This window comes from Paroedura picta, chromosome 4 (assembly GCF_049243985.1).
Source record: "Paroedura picta isolate Pp20150507F chromosome 4, Ppicta_v3.0, whole genome shotgun sequence".
Classification (NCBI taxonomy): domain Eukaryota; kingdom Metazoa; phylum Chordata; class Lepidosauria; order Squamata; family Gekkonidae; genus Paroedura; species Paroedura picta.
Genome location: NC_135372.1, coordinates 62,575,516 through 62,598,188, shown reverse-complemented (window position 1 = coordinate 62,598,188; position 22,673 = coordinate 62,575,516). Strand labels below are relative to the sequence as shown.

At 41.1% G+C, this 22,673-nt stretch overlaps 1 protein-coding gene and 1 long non-coding RNA gene across 10 annotated transcripts in view; one reads left to right on the top strand and one right to left on the bottom strand.

Moving 5' to 3' along the window:
• COL24A1 (collagen type XXIV alpha 1 chain) overlaps positions 1–22,673 on the bottom strand; it is a 234,520-nt gene that overhangs the window by 145,944 nt on the left and 65,903 nt on the right. For all 7 annotated transcript variants that reach the window (XM_077333120.1, XM_077333124.1, XM_077333121.1 and 4 more), the window contains exons 12-15: positions 19,348–19,392; positions 11,859–11,912; positions 7,343–7,387; positions 404–457 (exon numbers count right to left, since the gene is read on the bottom strand). In XM_077333120.1, the coding sequence (XP_077189235.1) occupies positions 404–457; positions 7,343–7,387; positions 11,859–11,912; positions 19,348–19,392 (198 nt within the window). The remainder of the gene's footprint in view (positions 1–403; positions 458–7,342; positions 7,388–11,858; positions 11,913–19,347; positions 19,393–22,673) is intronic.
• LOC143835474 (uncharacterized) overlaps positions 1–22,673 on the top strand; it is a 48,622-nt gene that overhangs the window by 20,476 nt on the left and 5,473 nt on the right. For all 3 annotated transcript variants that reach the window (XR_013230161.1, XR_013230160.1, XR_013230159.1), the window contains exons 2-3: positions 5,177–5,256; positions 13,537–13,642. This is a non-coding gene — a long non-coding RNA (uncharacterized LOC143835474). The remainder of the gene's footprint in view (positions 1–5,176; positions 5,257–13,536; positions 13,643–22,673) is intronic.

Sequence of the window (22,673 nt, the reverse complement as noted above, 5' to 3'; positions counted from 1 at the left end):
CAGAACTAATCCACAGAGCTCTCTCGCTCTGTCTCCTTAACGCTAATTCCCCCAACTAATTAGGGGACCTTCTATTTGCGTAACACTTGGGCTTTGTCAGTGACTGACACCATGTCTCTGTAACAGCTTCCCCGAAGACATCAGGAGCTTCTACTCTCCTGACCTTTTGTTGAGGTTGTGCAATACAACTAATTCACAGAGCTTTTGAGATGATCTTGGCCAAAGTGAATATATTCACCTGTTGAATATTAAGTGTTATTTCCAATGTGGTTTTTGAGTATTTTACTTTTGATTTTAATAATTTTTGTGTGAATTACACTGAAATTGTATTTTATTTTACTATTATGCCTTTCTTGGGTCCTGACAAATGTGGGTGTATAAAAATAATTAAACAGTACTGTACCAGAGGTCCAGGAATTCCAGGTTGTCCTGACGGTCCCACTGGCCCTAAAACACCCTTAAAAGACAAGAAACGGTGTGATTGCTCAAACAGGAAAGCTCATAATGTAGAATATTTGCTATTTGACAGTCGGCTGTCTGGCCCATTCATATTTATTGGTATGCTAATTAAACTGTAATTAAATGTCTAAGACAGTGCTGCTTTCTTCTTTCCTCAGTTTTTAAGTATACACTGAATCATTATGGCTTTTGGCATCAGCTTTAAAAAGAGAACACAACAGAGGAAATTGTACTATGGGGAAAGGTTGTTCTGATAAGAAGATATATTTAATATTGAAGTGGGGAGTCCATTGCAGATACTTAAATCCATGGATCAAGCCCATTTATGCAGAAGTACGATAGTTCAAGAAACTTGACCTTCAGTCTGTACCAGAAAAGTGAGATTTGTAATTGAAGAATAGCACTACTGGATTGTCCTGACAAAAGGTTTTCTTTTTAATTAAGTCATTGGTTAAGTTTGTGTCAACAACATGAACTAATAAATAGCACATTCATTGTGGAAATACAGAGGAAAGGATGCTCCTTTCTCATTCAAGAACAAGCCATACCTTCCCTTCCAGACCCACAGAAAACAATAGCCCAAGAATGTCATGCTGTGGGTGATCTGTTTTTCAATTTATTTTTTTCTGATTTTAAAACAAGCAATTTTTAGTTGAAAAAACAGGTACTGCATGGTTCAGGGCAGCATTGTATGGAATCAACAACAAAAAGTATATAACTCAAGATGCTCAAATGGAGAATAACCTCTATGATTAATCTTCCACTGCTGGAACTGTACCACTTCAGAGTGCCTATAGGACCCATTATGCACAGGGGGAATAACGCACATTCGGGGTGGAATGGCGGCGACTAAAATCACCGATAACGCACCGAGCCGGCTGCAACTGGCTGCAGCATCAGTGCATGCCGCCGAAAAAGCCGCGCCAGCAAAACGCGGAAGAAAGCACAGCTTCCGGGTGACTGGGGCGCAACCAGAAGTGGCGCCGGGATCGCCGAATGCATAATCGGTTACTCTGGGTTTTGCCGCCATCGCGCCCCCTCCTGTGCATAACCGGTGTGCTTCGCGTCTTCCCCCTCCGCATTTTCCATGTGACCCGAAATCGCCGTTTCGGCGGCCGTGCATAGTGGGCCTATCTCTGCAACTGAAATTTACAAGAAGACAAATTCCAGTTTTTGGTGTTCTACTTTTCTATATCAAGGGAGTTAAAAGGTAGACTTGTAATCTTCTATCTGCTGCTTAAACTATGATTCCCAATATATGTATTTAAATGTCCAACTCTGAATCATCACTCAAGTTTAAAACTCAGTGTGGTAAAATATCTCAACATAGACAAAAGCAGCAATGCCCATTGTTTGAGCAAAAGAGTTTAGACTGCTCACACAACAAACCAAGATATTTTCATCAAACAGCCCATACAGATAAACATGAATTTTTTGGGGTTTTAGCACTCTTCTTCTAGGCCTTTCTGCATCAAGTTTCCATAGTACCATCCTCTTTTGTACTCTGATCTGGATAGCCAAGGCTAGCCCATCTCATCAGATCTTGGAAGCTAAGCAGGGTCAGCCCCGGCTACTACCTAGATGATACTGCCAAGGAAAAACAGGGTCATGGCATGGAGGCAGATAATGGCAAACCACCTCTGAAAGTCTTGAAAATTCTATGAGAGTTCTCCATAAGTCAGCTGTGACTTGACAGGAAATCAAACAAAATGAAAATCCTGTTTTATATCTGCTCATGCAACATTCATTGAAGAGCAGGATCAGTGCAAGGTATGTCAATAAATAATCCTTAAATCAAATCAAGGAATCTGAGTTTTCAATGAAAAGATTGGAGACAAGTCAAAACGGGATTCTGGACCTTTTACCTCATTTTTCAAACTTTCCTCAATGACCCACTCCTTATTAGGCTTTAAACAGTGTGTTCAAGACAAACTCTTATTCATGAAGTCACTTCAATTTTCTTACTAGCTTCAAAGCCCGTTCCCAAGAATGGACCTTGAAAGGGTCCCCTCCCCTGGCCCCAGGCCCGGCAGCTTAAGGTGGCCTTGTGCAGCAGCTTGCAGCCAGATCAAGTGGGGTGGGTGGGGGCAGGGCAGCTCGTTAGCAGGACCTGAAGAGAGCTCCTTAGCAGTCAGCTAGTCAGCTTCTTAGCAGTCCTTAACAAGCAATCAACAGGCCTGGAGGCCCTCCTAGGCCCAGCCTAGCAGGCCAAGAGGCCCTCATTAGGAGGCCCTCCACCACAATCCTTTGCCCAGGGCCTCTCCCCTTACCTGCTGCTGGCTCCAGGCACTGAGGCGTCTGCGAGCAAAGAGGCTAGAGTCCAGGGACGGAGGGCAGGAGCTGCAGGGGCAGGGCCAATCAGAACAAAGCTGGCTGCATCCTGATTGGCCCTATTTCAACTTGGACAGCCGGACACGTCCCACCCCCTAGGCTGTTTCATAAATATATAGGGGAACAACAATGGATAAAGATAATATCAGTCAACGATCTGTTATTGTATTATAGGAAGCTCTCAGCGTCTTTCATGGAATGTAACCTACATGAAAGGCACTGGAAGCCTCCTATATAAGAACCGATTGTCAACTCATATTATAAGAAAACAAGCAAGAAAGCCCATTGCAATCAGGAGTGCAATGGGCGCTAGGACCCAGGGGACACTGGGAGGTGCAGAACTCTCTCTCTCTCTCTCTCTCTCTCTGTCTCTCTCTCTCCCTCCCACTGCGTGTCTCTCAGTGTGTCTCACAGCAGGAAGCATAACAGGTAATTAGGGCTGTTTTGTAGGAGGGAAGGAGGGCTGGTGTGCAGTTTGGGGCAGCTCTCTCTGTCTGTCTCTCTCTGCCTCAGTCGCAGCAGGGGTAGCTCTCTCTGTTTCTCTGTCAATAGCTTGGGGCAGCTCTCTCTATGGGCCATTTCGCACGGCTTCAAAATAGCACAATGGTTGCTAATTGGAAACGCTACTAATTTGCCATAACCCACGACGTCGTAGACAATCTGCAACAATCCTGAAACCGACCCGCAAAAAGCGCTTCGTTGTAGCGCTTTCAGGGGAATCCAGAAAAGTGGATTCACCCTCCGGATAGCGATACACTCCTGCAACCAATCTGCAACAGTAGCGCTAAAGACCTGTGCGTTACCATTGTTGCTGGTTCTTCAAAGTCCCTCCCCCTGGCTCTCTCCTCCAAACTTCCGGCGAAGCGATCGCCATTTTTTTTTCTCCGAGCGAGCGGGGATAAACGCACCAGCGAGCCTCTTTCTGTTTAGAGGCTTCCCTGGCTTCAGTCCTTCACCTTTAGTCACTAAGCACAAACCACATAAAAGCCCGTTTGCTGAAATAAAGTCCCTTTATTTTTTACACATAAATTCAGCCGAAAATCGGGCCCGTGAGAGGGGGGGGGGATTTTTTTATCACTCGAGGCAGCGTGCCAACGATCATACAATCAAACGACAGCTCATATTAGGCAGCTGGATGGGTCTCTCCGTAGCAACGAATCTACCTAGATTCGTTGCTATGGGTCTGTTTTTTTTTTTTTAAACCTTTCTTAAAGGGAAAGGGGCTGTTTGGGAGCATGCTAACGGCTGCCCATTGGCTGCTTGACGGCCGAGACCGGAAGCCTGTGGGAAACGCTAAAAAACGCAACTGATTCCACTACAAAGGCAGGTATGCATAACGACGAATTCCACTATTTTAAATGGCGATTTTTCATTCCGCAAACAATTTGCAACAAAGATCCCCGTGCGAAAAGGCCCTATGTCTCTCTCTGCCTCCCTTGCAGCAGGCGTGATAGGAGGGAATGAGGGCTCGTGTTTGGTCTGGCAGGGTTCTGTGTGTGTTTCTCTGTCTCTGGCTTGTCTGAGAGGAAAGTGGCTAGCGTACAGGGAGGGAGGGAGCTGTAGGGGCAGGGCCAATCAGGGTGCAGCCAGCAGCTCTGGCTGCACCCTGATTGGCCCTATTCCAACTCAGACAGCCGGACACGTTCCACCCCCCAGGCTGTTTCACAAATATATAGAGGAACCATGGATAAGGATAAGTGATTTTGTGAACAAGAGTTCATCTTGGATACACTGTATAGCTGCAAGAGATTTATAGCTGCAAGAGATAAAACCCCTATTGAAATGTACACGAGGAACAGATTGCTTTGGGTGCAAAATATGAAACTGACCTTTTAATTAAAATGTACACAGATGTTCTTTCACACCATAGCTTTCCAGAAACAAAAAGATTAAAAGCAGCTACCATTATGAGCTTCATAATTTTTTTGGCAAAGTTCATCTTGGGCATTTTCCCATGATACAGACTTAAAAAAAAAAGAATGGTGTGCAATTTGAACCAGACTTAATTGGAAGAGCTACTGATTTAAATGGAACTTACTTTGCAGCTTAGGATGCCAGCCATAGTCTGGAAGCTGTGATCTGGCAATGGCTTAATGTACTTTTGTCAAGAAACTGGCAGCCCAGTGTAGACGTTATAGAAATATGCATTTGGCAAAAGCTAGCTGTAATTTAAAGGCTAGCTGAAACTATTCCAACTATAAGAAAGAGAGAAAATGTAGGTTCTCTGTGTTGATTTAGACTTGCACATGAGCTTGAAAGAAAATGAAGGATTTTTTTAGGTATGAAATAGAAATATGTTTCCACCAAAGGGGAGAAATACTTCCTAATTGTGCTTCTTACTACTTGGCAACATCCAAGAGAAACACATTATACTTTTCTGCATTAGGAAGTAAAAGAGAAGAATGTTGTAAAGAATCAAAATTATGGAAGAAGCACTTCATGCAATATGATGCCTAAAGAATACAGGTATGATTTTTTAAAAGAAACTCTTCACTACTCACATTGTAAAAAAGCAGATTAGCTTTAATTTACAATATTGTGAAAAATTCTTAACATGCTTTACAAAATCAAATGGAAACAATACATTTGAATAGAATACCATTCAAGTTTTTTTTTCTGTAAACATAAATTCATGGAAATAGATAGATACTTTTTTCACTGGTTTGTAATGGATTAGAAATTCACTCACATAGATAGGGGAGAGAGATTTTGATATAGAAAATTTTGTATAGATGTGCATGGTGTGTCTTGTACATATACAAGAGCTTGCTTTCTTTCACAGCTCTTTCCATACTCTTCCCTACACTGTTACAGAATGCAGCCCATGGAGATGCCAGATCCATCATATTTTCAGCACTTTTATACATCATCCCCCCCCCCCATACTTTCATTGTGCAGGTCTGTTAGGTGCTCTTTTTCATTCTGCATTTCTCCTTGGTTTAACTGTGCACATCCACAGAAAAGCAAAAAAGCTGCCAACCCTATTTATTTTATTTATTTATATATTTTATATTTATATTTATATACCACCACTCTCAAATGTCTCAAATGTCTTGCGGCAGTTTACACAATCCATAAATACAATAAATCCCATAAAAACCCATTAAAACATAATTAAAACACAAGCTTCACTGCCTCTGCCAAATACTTTTGCTTGAAAATGTCATTTAATATAGTGGCATTTACACATAGACATGGCCAGCATTATAAAAATACTTGGTATGGTGCTTTCAAAATACTTCATGTAAATTATCTTCTAGTGCTGAGCTTCGGCAGAGTGAGGCTTGTATCCCTGCTTTGAAGAATAAGGCTGCAAAAGTTGGCCCATGTTGGATTCCCAAGGCTCTCCAGGGCAGCCGGCAGAGAAAACCCCTTTCCTACTCCCATTCTCCGACTCACACGCCCTGACTGGAAGTGCAAAATGCATGCACAGCATTTGAAGTAAAGCCCTACTGACATCAGTGAAAATCATAAGTAAGCTAAGGGTGCATAAAAGGCCTAAATCTCAAGCATGCAATGCCATGGTGGCAATGTCAATTTACCACTAGTCCCATCCCTTACAATGACAGGATCACAATAAAATGCAGTGATTCAGTGACAGATCAACGCTGCCATACTAGGAGTCTTAAATGCAAAGCATCTTCTCCCACAGGACATTGCTATTGCCAAACTACAGAACATTCATTTTCCAGGGGATGTAACTAACTATAATAATAATAAATATATTAAAATCTTTAAAATCCTTAGACAACTTTATCATACTTTCTATAACTTGCTCTCTGCGGGCCCACCCTTAGCCTTGATCAGGAAACTGCAACTGGTCCAGAACGCTGTAGTTAGGGTCCTCAGAGCAATACCATGGAGGTCCCACATTCGGCCCATCCATCAACAACTGCACTGGCTTCCAGTCGAATCCCAGATTAGTCACCTTTAAGGCCATCCATGGTCTGGGCCTAGTGTACCTAAGGGATCACCTCTCTGCCTATACCTCTCAAATAGCTGTATGCTCTGCTACTACCAACTGGCCCCAAAGAAGCTGGCTTGATCTCAACCAGGGCCAGAGCTTTTTCTATCCTGGTCTCCACCTGGTGGAATAAGCTCCTGGAGATCAGAGCCCTAGTAGAGCTTAAACAGTTCTGCAGGGCCTGCAAAAGGGAGCTCTTCCACAAGGCTTTTGGTTGAGGTCGACTTCCCATTGGCCCCTGAGCACCCCCTCCCATGAAAACCACCACCACCATGTCCATCCCACAGAGCCGTCAGTATGTTACAGTTAAATGGACATTCTCACCATGTTTGTTCCATTATTTTTTTGTTCTCCTGTTATGACTGTATCATTATTCAGTTTATCATGTTATTTGTACAGTTTTTCTCCAGTTCCATGTAAACCACCCTGAGCCTCAAGGGAGAGTGGCAATAAATAAATAAATAAATGAATGAATGAATGAATGAATGAATGAATGAATGAATGAATGAATACTATAGTCCTGAAGCCTTACAAGAAAACTTAAAGGACATTCTGAAAAAAGGATACAAGATCAGGACTTGTACTCACTCTAAGTCCAGGAAATCCAGAAGGGCCAACACCACCAACTAGTCCCTTTGAAAATAAGAGTTTGTAAAGGTACATTATAGTATGTATATTTCTAAACAAATAAGGAGAGCTGTGTGTTGTTAGGAATATCAGGCTTGTATCTTAGAGAGCCAGATTCAAATCCCAATTCTACCATAGAAGCTTACCTGGGTGAACCTGGGCCAGTCACACACTCTCAGGCTAATCTACCTCACAGACTTCTTGTGAGGATAAGATGGAGAAGATAATGATCTAGACGCTTTCACATACACTGAATAATGTGCCGTCCATCCACTTTCAATGCAGTTTGCAACTGGATTTTACTGTGTGATATGGCAAAAGCCATTTCTAAACAATCACTAAAGTCCTATCAGACTGCAAATGTATTTTTAGTATGTGTGAAAGTGAGTGACCAGGGCATAAATGAAGTTAATAATAATAATAATAATAATAATAATAATAATAATAATAATAATAATAATAATAATATAAACAAAGATATCAAATAAGGCCATTTGCATGTAACTTAACCTACTAAAACTTCTGAATCAAGGCTAAGTCCCTAATTTCTGTTTATAGATCATTATATTCTGTGGGGTGCAACCAACCAACCCATATGTATAAAATACACCAGTGTATTTAAGTTAATAGCCAATTGCTAGGCCCTATGTAGATTTTTTTTGTGACCATCCAAACTTAAAATTAAGGGGCTGGCAAACTCCGGGGAGAACTTTAACTGCTTTTCATTGATGTCTTCTGTGCAGACACACACTGGGACTACACCTGTGCAGACCAGCTGTTAACATTTTATTTCCAGCTTAAAAACACCAAAGAAGGAACACCCTGCCAGTTTTGGAGCTGAGACATATGCAGGATTCCCACCCAATGCCCTTCCTCATTTCCTGCTAAGCCACTCCAAGCTCCATCATGGTGATGCTTTCCATCAGACTTTGCCCCTGTCTGTCTTGGCTGCTCCAATCTAGCAACCAATGGATAAGTGAACTCCTCAGGGATATTATCAACCTTTCCCTATCATCTGGGGAGTTCCCTGAGATGCTGAAGGGGGCAGTGGTTCGCACTTCACTGAAAAAATAATTGCTTGATCTGTGGGACCCAGCCAACTACTGCCTAGTCTCACATCTTGCATTTCTGGGCAAGGTGGTTGAAAGGGCCGCTGCGAATCAGCTCCTGGTGTTCTTGGAATAAGCTTTGGCGCTTGATCCATACCAGTCAGGCTTCTATCCTGGCCATGGGGTGTTGGTCGCCCTGACGGATGATCTCAGGCGCCAGCTGGACAGGGGCGGTTCAGCTATTCTCATGATATACAGCACACCTGTCATCCATATTTGATGTGGTCATCCATGAGCTCTTAGACCACCACCTAACCCGGGCTGGGATACATGGGACAGCACTTCAGTAGCTAATTTCCTTCCTTCAGAACTGGACACAGAAGGTCGCAGTGGGGAAAGAGTTATCATGTCCCTTCCAACTCCTGTGTAGAGTTCTGCAGGAGGCAGTTCTCTCCCCCACGCTTTTTTACATCTTTATGAGCCCTTTGGCCCAGCTGGTCCAGAAACCAAACTGGATCCCTGAGAACAAATTAACATCATCTAGCCACCAATGTAGAGATGTAACCACCGCACTAGCTATAGAAAAACAGACAAATGTATTTAGATTTCTATTCTGCTTGTTCTTGAAGGCTCAGGGTGGATTAGAACAATGAAACAACAACTGCATATAAAATGCATGATATATATAATAAAATCATAAATAAACAATAAAATATTAAGAAGTGAATGGGCCAGTAATTTCCAGGCCGGCCAACAGAACAAGTTCAGGAGAGTACCTCCCTAAAGAAGACTGACAGGTAAGCCTCACAGAAGTTCAGCAGGTCATACAGGGCCTTATCCCAAAAGGCATTCCATCAGGATGAGGCCAAAGTAAGAAAAGGCCCTTATCCTCATGGTTGACAAGAATACTTCCTTGGGGCCCGGCAACACTAACAAGTTACGCAATAATGAATGCAGTGTACAAATAGTGAGAGAGTTGGTTTGCATTTATTTATATCCTTTTTTCTTCCGCAATGTCTTACATCATTCTCTTCTCCTCTGTGAGGTAGGTTAGGTTGAGGGTATGTAACTGTCCCAAGGTCACCCAGCAAGCTTCCATGGCAGAGAAGGGATTCAAACTTGAGTTGCCCAGATCCTAGTCTGACACTTTAACTACCACACCAGCCAAAGTCTGATGGAAAGCAGAGGAGCCAGTGGAAGGGATATGGGAAGAGAGCCAGCAAAAAGGAGAAATCCTTGCAAGTCCTCCTCCTGCCACCCAAAAGTGTCACAATAATTTTTTTAAAACTTATCATAATTTTTCAGCTATTCTTTAGCAGGATATAAATATGGATTTGTTTTTTGGCTTTCCAAAATAGCCAAGCCTCCCCTCAAATTCTGAAAATACTTGGTTTCTTTTGGACTGCCAGATAGTTGAAGTTAAAAGTTATTTGCAGTCCCTTTAATACCTTCCAAATGAACTCACCACTTAAAGGACTCACCATTTAAAATACTGCAAGCCCTCTAAAGGCCTTCAGAGTTCACTCACAGCTTACAGAAAGCATTTAAAGAGGCCGTGATCTTTTAAAACAGGGGTCCCCAACCCCCGGTCCGCGGCCCGGTACCAGGCTGTAAAGGCCATCGTACCAGGCTGCCAACGGCCGCACCTGCCTCCCCCCCTGCAGCGAGAGGCGGGGAAAGAGGCCGGCACGGCAGCCGGCACGGCAGCCGGCACGGCAGCCGGCGCACCAGCGACGCTAACGCACACGTGCGGAACTGCCGCGCATGCGCGTTTGCGCCCCTGGTGGCCAAAATGCGCATGCGCAGCAACTCTGCGCATGCATGTTAGCGCCACCTGGTGGCCAAAATGCGCATGCGCGGCAGTTCCACGCGTGCGCGTTAGCTGGCTCTCCCCCACACCCGGAGGCGGTCCCTGACCAGATGAAGGTTGGGGACCGCTGTTTTAAAACACCTTTTCCTCCTCCATTAAAACCAATGAAAGTGGGGCACTTTCTTTGGGGGCCCATAAAATTTGACCCACTTTTCTAAAATAGGGGGAGGTGCTGAGAAGAGTCACCAACAGCTATTTTTGCAAATTTGATACCTCAAATTTACAGCCGCTCAAACCTCCAGATACTCATGGGTTGTTTCCTCATTAAACCCAATGGTCACCAATGGCTATAAAGGTCTTCACAGAGTATAGCAGAGTTGAAAAAAATCAGAATTTCCTAAAAACACCAAATCTAAATACCATACTGGTATTGGGATTCAGAAATATTGAAAAATACTGATATGTTTCAGGTTCAATATACCCAACCTAAAAAATAACAAACGTTTGCCTAGTCCCAACTATTCATCTATATTGCTTGTTTTTATTCTAATGTGAATAGCCTAGAAAGTGAAAGGTTCTGTGAAGGGGACAGTAGTCATTATCTCATCTATACCCTTCACAGAACCATTCCCTTTCCCATTATCCCTTCTTATCATGTTTCATCTTTCTCAGAGTATATTCAATATACCTAAATTGACTAAATTGACTCATGAAAGGGAAAATGACATATCTTAATTCTGTTCTCAAAACAGCCCAGATATACTTACTATAAAAGGAGGTAAAATACAATTTTGGTACCTGCCTTCATTAACTAACATGAGATGTAAGAAATGTTTCTGTCATGGGTGTGCTCTATGGTATTTGAAAACATAGTAAAAGAAACGTCATTTACCAGCAATGAAGGAAATGAGGGTGACATTTGAACATCTGTGGGAAGACACTCAGCTAGCTCTAAGAGACTGCAGTAAACATCAGAATGTTCTACTATTTCCTTCTGGGTCTTTTAAAATCTAAATTACTAGCAAATGTCAACCATCCATCAAATAAACATCAAAAGCAAACATGAGATTAATAAAAGGATAAAGCCTTAACTAGAACAAAATTCCTCGGCCAATAAGCCAAGTGTCTTCTCGGCTAATAAAAATTATCCATTTAAAACTGCTTTCAAAATGAACACATTTAAATGTAGGCTAGTGAACAGCACCAAGTCAGACACTGATAAATTAGGCCCATAACAATTAAGTAAGGACAGCAACGTTTTATAATTTTTAGGACTTATCACAGCATAGCTTCCACCCTGGCACTAAGTAGGGCACTGTGAAAAAAACCTTGGAAGAAAGATATTAAGCAGTATTTGGGTTTTGATCAACAGCTGTCCCCCCCCCCCAAATGTTTGGAGTCACTAATTCTGTTAATCTCTGTTCTGCTATTTGGAATAGCAGAAATCAGTATGGGATCAGCCTGGTCTTTTACAGCTTGCAGAAGTGACATACATGTCTGAATAAATGCATGTCATTCAGAAAACTCTCTATTTTGTAGCTTATCGTGTTTTGTTCCATAAACAATGAACAAGTCCATTATGAAGTGAAATATACTGAACACATAGTATCATACTTACAGGACTTCCATCAGGACCAGGGGGGCCTCTGTTTCCCAAATCACCTGGTAAACCCTAGTCAAAAACACAAACAAAGCTAATAGTTTTGTAAGGAAAAAAATGACTGTAAAGCATTACTATTTGGATTTAATATTAATTGTAATTAATGTGAATTTAATATATGTGAGACCAAGCTCAGAATTAGTTAAACTTTTGCTCTTCAAAAACTGCCAACATGCCTAATATTTTTGATATTTAACTGATCTCCCAATTCTTCATTCTTTTACTGGCCTTCTGAGACAGCAACAATACAAAATTAATGCGTTGGGATAATCCTGTCTATGTATATTACAAGAAGTAAAGGTTCTTTAGAGGTCCAAGGTCCTATGTGTGTGATTTTTTTTTAATGTCAGATCCCTTTGTTTTTACAGAAAAGAAGAATCAATGGTCAGTTGGTTTTCACAAATTAGTTTTCACAGACCAGACTTCCAGTATGTGTCAGTTTCATTTAAAACTTCATCAGCGGTCATTACAATACAATTTATCATCACACAGCTAAAACAACTGTCACTATCACAAATTGGTTTTTTACTAAACAAAAACAAATAGAAATAATTAAGCAATAGTATAATAATAATACTGTAGTATAATGAGAATCATAGTCTAATCATATGACCTATGATAAGAAATTACCTTCACAACGTAGTTGGGGTAAGCAAAAGGCAAAAAGCCATCAATAATCCCAAGCCGCCAGCAAAGGAGACACTAGCCATTTAGTGTAAGTTAACCGGCTTCAGGTATACAAACAGAAATTACTAAGTAAATAGTTAACAAAAAGTAACTGAAGGATTTTATATTTGCTCATATAGCAATATAAAATGTTACAACACTAAAAGTGGGATGATTTTACAAGAAAACACAAAATTACATAAAATAATTTAATTCTAAAGATGTATTTAACGTGGCTAGCATTGTAGTATTTAGTCTATAAATACAGAAACTTTCTTGTTAAGCCAGTATGTTTGAAATATCCCTAGAGTCATATTTCTTTTGCTTGGTAGTCTTAAGTACAAGGAAACGCAAGTCACTTTCAGTATGTCCCTTTTTAACAAAGTAATGACCTTTGTATCTAAGGGTGATTTGCAGGTATGAATGGATCCTCACAGATATAACACTATAAAAAATATTCATATTGTGTCTCTGGAGTCCATTCATATATTCTGCTGCCAGTAATCAAGTGTTGGATTAATGATACATTTCCCAATAGCTCCTGTAAACATAGTAGAAAAGTGAGAACAAGTCTGCTTTTCCACTTAGCCAACTTGTCTGCCCTGCCTTCAAACATCCACATAGGTGCTTAGAATTCTAAACAAGCCAGTAATACAATGTATATACCTGCAAATAGCACACTCAATTTCCACCTTTGTCTTCACCATGTGAAGGGATCAGTGATGTTTCATGTATTCATGTACTGGGGAGAGACTCTGGGTCCATCATACAGCATCTGCTTGGCATGAAAAGAAGGCCCCAGGTTCAGGAGCATCTCTTGTTAAAAGAGTAAGGGGGGAGGTATTTTGAAAAACCTCAATTGGAGACCCTGGAGAACAACTGCCAGTTACAGTGGACAATATTTTTATGTTGTCAGATGAATGACCAGTCTCAGTTTAAAGCAGTTTTATGATTATGTCATCCAATCCAGCCTCAAGTATCCAATAATCAAATGTGGAAAAGTCAGGTGATGAACATGTATGTCTGAGACAACTTCAACTGATTTAAGAACTGGCAGAACTACAGCAGCAACAGAGGTAAAACACAGAGCACAAATGATGTACTTCTTGATGGCCTGAACCATTTCAGTCTGCTGGTGGGTAGCTGAAAGTCTGAATACTCCACACATAAAATGCCAGACAATTGTACAGTTACATTTCCTAAGATTAACTTGGAATATCTAGATTTTAACATTTAGGGTTACTATAATTAGTTAACCAAAGGTTTTGCAATAGAAAAAAAACAAGTTCAAGTACAGTGGTACCTTCAAGACTAACAAAGTTTAATTCTGGGTACAAGTTTTTGTGAGCATGCACTCTTCTTCAGACATATAGATAGGGGGGAGGGTTAGTTGTCAGGAAGGGCTAATTAGAGTTAAGACATGTAAGTACATATCAGATTGGAATAACGTTGTTGGTAAGATCTGTGAATAGCAGCAAATTAGCATACAGATAATAAAAGCGTTAACAACAGATGTGAGAACTCAGTTTGAGTCCAGTGGTACCTTTAAGACCAACAAAGTTTAATTTTGGATATAAGTGGGAACTGAGTGACTTAACATATGTTATTTTGGGTTTGTCCAAAGAACATGTTCGTGGGAATTTTCTCTTTTTTCTATAGACATAATATCATGGAAGAAATAAATAAGCATGAGATAAGAACCTAATGCCTCTTTTAAGCCACAGGGATTCCATTGTGCTGTAATAACTTGTAATTCAGCAGTCTCCCCATTCCAATCTGTTCCTGAAATTCCCCTGCAATAAAACAGCTACTTTGAGGTCCCTCACTGAATGCCCTGGGAGATTGAGATGTTCTACAAGTTTCTCAGGTTTGTGATTCTTTGGCTTAAAGGGTTGACCTGTTTGCATATGTAGGGAACTGAAGGGCACTGCTGAGTCATTGTTAACTCTAATGTGCTGCAGTACTCTTCTGCTGAAGGCAGTGTCCACTGAGCAGTATAAATCAATTTTGTAATGATGAATGAATGTTAACATGGAAGACCAAGTAGCTACCTTGCATACATCTCCAATGGAAGTGCAGTTAGAGAAAGCTAGATTAATTGGCCACCCTATGTATTGAATGGGCAGTAATGTCCTGAGGAATCTCCAGGTTTTGGTCTTATATGCCTTTATAATGCAGAACTTTAGGCATTGACTTATGGTAGCCTTGAATATTTTCATTTCTAAATCTGGAGTAGAAACTGAGATGAAAAAGGCTGTCTGATCTTATCTGATCTATTCTGATTATGAATCCTTTTAAGACTCATCTCACTTCTAATGTGCGCCATAACTTCTTGTTAGGATGTTTAGGATTTGGGCAAAAGGTAGGAAGGTTGATCTCCTTTGCACTATGGAATGAAGAGTCCACCTTGGGTTTAAATGATGGATCAGTATGAAGGACCACCTTCTTTTATGAAAAAGGCATATTTCTGATTTGACTGACAGCATTCCTAATTCTGACACCCACCTAACAGACAGAATCACGACCAAGAATAATGTTTTCATTCCTAAAAACTTTAGTGATGATTGCTGAAAGGGCTTGAATGGTGATTTGGTCAAACCCAAAATAACTATACTTTCCATGCAGGAAATCTATAATTTCTAGATGGGTCTTTAGTAGCTGCACCTCCCAAGGAGGTATGTATGAGTGGAGGTCTTGAAATGGAACATCCTCTGACTAGAGGAATTACCATGGTTAGTGCCGCTATTTGTCTTCTCCAGACAGTGGATTTAAGACCATGAGTCACTCCAACTTGGAAGAAAGCCAGAACGTCTTTGATGTGAGGATGTTCAAAATCTAGCTTCTTTCTTTTACACAATCTCACAAAGGTTTTCCAGGTTATATTATACATTTGGCTGGTTGAGTTTTTGAAGATAGAACTGACTTCTTTGCTGTATCCAAGGTTCAGAAACTTGCTCTGCTCAATCTCTAGGCGGTCAGTTTGAGCCCCTTCAGATAGGAGCAACAGACTGGTCCCAGATGTAGCATATCCAGAAGAATAGGAAGGTGTAGATGTGACTCTGAAGACATATGCAGGAGCGTTGAAAACCATGGACCACAAGGCTACAAGGGAGCTATTACAATAATCTCTACCCACTGTTCTTTGATCTTCTACAGCATTCTTGGTAGAATCAGGATTGGAGGAAAGGCATATAGAAATTCCATTGGCCAATAAGATGTCAGAGCATCTGATCTCTCTGCTTGATAATGATAGAACCTTGTGAAGTAGCTCTCTGTGTGGTAGTTTAACAGAGATGAGAAATAGTAGTGCCCAAGTGACCCACTATCATAGAATCATAGAGTTGGAAGGGATCTCCAGGGTAATCTAGTCCAACCCACTGCAGAATGCAGGAAATTCACAACTACCTACTCACCCACAGTAACCCCAATTCCATGTCCAAATGATGACCCTCCCCACTCCCAGATTGAAGATTTTTCTCTTCAGCAACCACTCTGCCTCCTGGACCTGCTGTTGCCTGGGCCTGTATGTCGACCACTCCTCAAATGTGTTCTGTGAGTCTGTCAACAGGACCCATAACAAATTCATAACAGGTTTACCTCTGCCCATCTGAAGATCATAGAAGCTTCCTTGTGAAGTAAGGTGGACCGAAAGCCCCCCCATGATTTTTTATGTATGCCTTGTGTGATATGTTATTGGTTCTGAGTAGTACATGGCATAGTGTTATAACTTTTTAAGCAGAGGCTTGATAGTCATCTGAAATAAATGCTGATTTTATGAGCTTAAGCAGATTGTGAGTGGGTGGGCAGGATATACCAGTGTTTGTCTCTTGTGGCCCTTCCTTGCATACCCAGGGAATTGCTGGTTACCACTATGGGATGGAAGGTGAATTTTCCCCAGGCCAGGCTGGATTCTGGAGATTTTTGTTAGGGGGCATGAAATTGAGGTCACTGTGGGAGGCCAGGTAGTTGTGAGTCCCTTCATTGTGTAGGGGGGTTGACTAGGTAACTGGTAGGTCCCCTCCAACTCTACCATTCTAATATTTTGGAATGCCAGAAATGCCAGATGAATGTTGTATCCCTTTGAGACAACCTCTGTTGCCCAGCTGTCTGCTTGATGGTTACACCAGGTGTTTTGGAAACAAAGCAGGCAGCCCCTCACCAGAATGTTGATTGAATCACACTTTATTCGGCTTGGTGACCCTGTCTGTTCTATCATATCTTTTGGCATTCAATTTGTTGGGTTGTGGGTTAAAAGCACCATGTTGAAATCTTTGCCTGGATTGGTTCCATGATCCATATTTGAAATTGTGTCTGAACAGTAGCAAGGTGTATTGCCCACAAGAAAGATAGGAACCTTGGGGATGTTGGTCAATGTGATGTAGCCTGGAGAAGACGTTTTTTTGCCTCTTTTCTCCGCTAGTATTTTTTCAGGTGAATCTCCAAAACGCTTATTTCCCCTGAAGGGCTAAGATGCTACAATAACATTTGACTGGTAGTCAGTCTGCCATGCTGTCAGCCATAGCAGTCTATTAGTTGCTGTAGCTAATAGCTGAAAATATTAATGATCCAGGATGGCATCAGCGGAATAGGCTTTCAGGATTCTGTCAACCTGTGAACCTGCGATTGTTATCAGGCAGGAGCTATATCAGCTTCCTGGTTCATGCAATAGCTGCCCTAGAAACAGAAGCAGTTGCAGAAGTCCATGAGGCTACTGCCATAACTGTAGCCTCAAGGATCCTTTTCAATGCAAAATCTGCTCTTTTAACCAGTATGTATATTATCTGGCCCTCTCCATCTTTCAATAACAGGCCATTTGATAGCAGAACAATTACTGGCACATTCATTAATGACATCAGTAAAAAAAAATCCTCTGCATATGGAGGTAATGTGTATATTTTAAAAATAAAGCCAGGGAAATTCTTGTTTTACAGAGAGTGCATCCACTCAGTCCTTAACTGCCTCTCAAAGCATACAGGGAAAGGAAAGCCCTTAGGATTGGTATGTAAATTCGGGACGAATTCGTTACTCCCTCTAGGTCTGTTCTTAGAGTCAAAGCCAGTTGAACATAATCTTCTCCTAGTGATTTTAATAGCAAATACTGGAAGTCTTCTACTTTGAAAAATCTGAGGGACTTAAATTTCACCTTCTGCTTCCTCCTCTGATAAAAATTCTCCTTCTTCACCTGAGTTGTGATCAGAATCTGATGAGTGATCTGTTTCTATGACTGGGCTACTTCTCCTGCCTCTTTCTGCCTGCTTTAGTTGGCCAAGTATTCCAGTCTCTGTAATGAGGAACATCTTCCTGATCCTCATGACTACAGGGGAAAGGAAGGATTAATACTGAGAAGCTGGTCTATTTGCATTAAAAGTATCTTCTTGATAGACGTGCAGAATTTCCTCCCTCTTAGCCTGTCACATGAATGAAAAAATTCAGGAGTGAACTTAACATGGATGAGAATATTATTGTTATCGGGCTGTTATGTTTTCCCAGGATTATGCTCAATAGTACCTGAAATGGAACTCATACAGTTTATAGAAGCAGCAGGAAGGCTTTCACCACCTGTCAGAATGCTCTCAAAATGACTATCGGATTGAAACAGCTAATTTTGCTGTGCTTGAACTTCTGAGCCATTTTTGTCCATGCACCACTTTTGTCTGTTCACTGTTTTGCGGCACACTCCTTTGACTTGCTCACCACCTCTGATACAGGCTCTAGTGGGGCTGCTTGAATTGCCGCCTTAGGCATTAAAACCACAAGCCCTGAGCTCCCAACCATTATCGGTTCATCTAGATTGCCACCTCAGAGGAAACTGTCATTACTGAGTAAGGCTGTCATGCCTGAATGCCTGTGTGGGATGATATGCAAGTGGTATGAAAAAGTTTGCTGTGAAAGCCAAGGCAGACTTCATTAGCTTTCTAATCCTGACTATATGTTGTCAGCAGGAATAAGAATAGAAAGGATAGGAAGATAGATTAGGTGACAGAAAAAGGTAAAGAGAGTATTAGAACAGTATGAATTAGAACAGTATGAATTAGAATTTCCAAGTAGACTTGAAAATTAGAATAGAAGAATACAAATTTTTGAAACTAGAAAAAACCCTACAGACTGGTTCCTTGTATTTCCTGCTAAGGCAGGCAAAAAACTGAAGGAGGAGAGGTGAATCCAACAAAGATATAGGAAGTAGAAAACGGAAGAATTTTTAAAATTAATGCACATGTCAGGTTCTTACGGTACTGTACAAGAATTAAATGAACACACCACTATCAATATAATCTAGTAAAACTACATACACTAATGTTAAATCAATAAATGCAGCAACAGTTAAAAATGTTTCAATTTTGGCATAGTAAAAACAAAATATAAAAAGTATACATTTATTTAGCAGCAATAAAACACAAGCTATTAAAAACGAGTCACAACAATGCAGAAATTCCACTTAAAATCCTACAAGAATAAAGCACCTAAAACTGAACAGGCATATAGAGATAAAGGAAGAGTTATGAGAGACACTATCACCAATAGAACTCTGTCACTCAGGGAAATGTATTGGGCTCATTTCTATAAAAGTCTTCTTGTTAACTGCTGAAACCTGGTCTCTCCCCCCTCTTTGTTTTTAGTGTCACCATCCAAGTTTTTTTAGGCAAACATATACTGTCTACTCTGAATTCTTTTATGCCACACTTTAAAGAAAATAAGTGAAAAATAGTATTTTAATTTAAAAGCACATTCAACCAATTTAAATTCACAGAAACGAAGTAAAAAAATATATTAACCGATTTACCTGTCTTCCCTTTGGGCCCTTTTTTCCAGGTAAACCTGGAATACCCTGAAATGGAAAAATATCACAGAATTTAGCTGTTGTATTTAATAAAGTTTAAAAACATTGCTATATGCTTTTCTATGATGTTTAGTGCTCTTTATTTACAATTCCATTCATCTTTTCCAACATCTTTTGGAGTGACTAAAACTACAGAATGTGTAAATTCATCCTGAAGATAACCTTAAAACATTATTAAATTAAGAGTGAAAATAAAATTGAAGGATAACCAATAGTTGAACTGAAACTAGTTACCTTTTTATAAACTAGCACATTTTTATTTTGGTAATTTTAGCACTTGCTGCAATTGCAATCGGGTAGTTCCGTTTCCAATGCCATATTCCTTCTTTTTCTTTGCCTCCATAGTTCTTAGTCTTAGTAGCCAAACCAGAGTTTAATGCTGTTGGCTGTGTCACTCACATGTATTGCTCAATAGATGCTCAAAGCCTCAATGATCATCAGAGTCAACTGGCAGAAGAAGCAGCAAGGAAAATAATGCTGTCAAACAGTATTAAAATAACATAACTATTTTGCAAACTGATTATTTTTCAGTAATTTGACTGGATATATTGAATGTCCTACTAGTAAAATAGAACAGAGAGCCGTGAGGACCACATCATCCTGGCTGCTGAAATCATATCAAGATTACATCACCTTAATAAAACATTTTTATTTCTTAAATTTATGTTTCACCCTATCTCAACTCAGGGCCCCTTCCTTTGGACACTCAGAGAGGCAGCTATCCACTACTTTAAAAAGCCTTCATACAGAAAAAAATGACAAAGCAATTGAGAGAACAGTAGAGGACCAACTCCAAGTCTTCTTGGATAGCTCAACTGCTCTAGACCCTTTTCAGTCTGGCTCTGCTAGCTTTAGCAGAGGACCTCTGTCTAATTTTAGACAAAGGTCCTGCCTCTATTGCTCTTACTGGACTTATCTGCAGCCTTTCATACAGTAGGTCATACCATCTTGCTGATGTGCCTATAAACAGAAGTAGGTATCAGGGGATGAGCATTAAGGTAAGGTAAAGGTAAAGGTATCCCCTGTGCAAGCACCGAGTCATGTCTGACCCTTGGGGTGACGCCCTCCAGCATTTTCATGGCAGACTCAATACGGGGTGGTTTGCCAGTGCCTTCCCCAGTCATTACCGTTTACCCCCCAGCAAGCTGGGTACTCATTTTACCGACCTCGGAAGGATGGAAGGCTGAGTCAACCTTGAGCCGGCTGCTGGGATTGAACCCCCAGCCTCATGGGCAAAGCTTTCAGACGGCTGCCTTACCACTCTGCGCCACAAGAGGCTCACAAGAGGATGAGCATTAAACTGGTTCAAATTATGCCTCATGGATCAAACTCAAAGTCTTGTGGTTGCAGACCAGTTGTCATCAGTGTGGAACTTATCCCGTGAAGTCCCACAAAGCACAATCATACCCCACACGTTTTTCAACCTTATGTAAATCTCTTAGGACAAATTGTTTGTGGTTTTTGGGTTGGCTGTCATCAATACTCATATAATACCCAGTTCTATATATCATTATCTAAATCCACTGTTGATACAGCAGAGGTCCTGAATTGCTGCCTGGTTGCTGTGGCAAATTAGTTAACAAACTGAAATGAAAGTCTAAAAAGTCAGAGGTAATGCTAATTGGGAAGGAGAAGGTGTAGTGGCCTTGTCCCCTTCCCCTAAGGGAAAATATGCTTAAGGGTTAACAACGTGGGTAGCTAAATTCACTGCAATTGTTATTATTAATTTACTACTTACTAGATTTTTAGTTGCCTTTCACAAACAGTCTCTTGGCAACTTATATTAAAACCAATAAGGTAAAAAAAACATAACGTATGTGGCTATTATGACTATTTAAACACGTCAAATATGTGGTTACCCTCCAAAGGCCTACTTAAATAATTTGGCTTTGCATGTCCTGCAGAAACTAATTAAGTCTGGCAGGGCATGGGTGTCATCAAAGAGTGCATTCCACAGGGTAGGAGTGAAACTGAGAAGGCTTTTCCTCTGGTAACAGCTAACTGAGGCATCCTGGGGCCTGCAAGAGGCCCCTAGGCAATGACTGAAAGGAGCACAGGGGGTTGTAATGGTCTCATCGCCATGAGGGTCACAAGCCATTAAAGTTTAACACCAATTGGATCCAGAAACTAACTGGTAGCTAGTGCTGCTGCTACAGAATTGGAGTAATATGAGTTAACCATGATATTCCAATCAGCAACCTAGCAATTTCTTTCTGAAACACCTTCAGTTTCTGAAGCGCTTTCAGAGATAGTCCTACATAGTCCAATCTGGAGAGGACAATTGCATGGATCAATGAGGCAAGGACTGATCCAGATAAATAAGGAGCCAGTTGGCAGGCCCAGCATAGGTGAAAAGATGCTGACTGTGCTACCATGGACACTTATTTATCCAATTACAATGCAGAATCCATCAACCCAATGAGGCTCCTTACAGAGTCTACAGCTGTCTCAGGAGTGACACTTCAGCTACCCTTTCGGTCTTTCCCAGCCACATGATCTCTGTCTTGGATGGATTCAACTTCAGCCAACTCCCCCTTACCCTTGTCCCAGATATTTGTCCAGCAGGAGAAAGAGCAGCACCATCAGCATATTGATGGCACCCAACTCTACAACTCCTCATTATCTTGGCAAGAGGGAGTATCATAGAAGGTGCATTAGAGAAAGGGTGAAACCCTATAGGTCCCTACAATTCAGTTGTTGTTGGGAAGACCTCTCCTCCGCAACAGAGTTCTTGGAGAATGAGGAGAACCAACTGAGGCCAGTGGCCTTTACGACCATGGAGGCAAGGTGGTCAATCAGGACCAGATTGAAGGCCAGTGACAGATCAAGAAGAATTAACTTTATTCCAACGTAAATAGAGATCTGTGGTCTTATTTTTTACTGACATGGCATTACATAGCATCAAGGTTGAAGAGAAGGAAATTAACTGGGCTTGCACACTATCATGCCTTGGGATGAGACAGAGATCAGAAAGAATCATCAGAAAGGCCAAAGCAGAGAGTGAGCTAAGATTGGCCAGGGAAGCCCATTGTAACAAGAAAAGATTTTTCAGTTATGTGAGGAGCAACCGTAAAGTAAAGGAGGTAATAGGCCCACTGTTGGGTGCGGATGGACAAACTCTAACCGAGGATGCAGAGAAAGCAGAAAGGCTTAGTGCCTATTTTACATCTGTTTTTTCCAACAGGTCAAAGTATTTAGGCACATCTAGAGATGGCCGTAGCCAAAGGATAGTGTCTGGGTGGCAGGTTAAAATGGATGGAGAGGTTGTC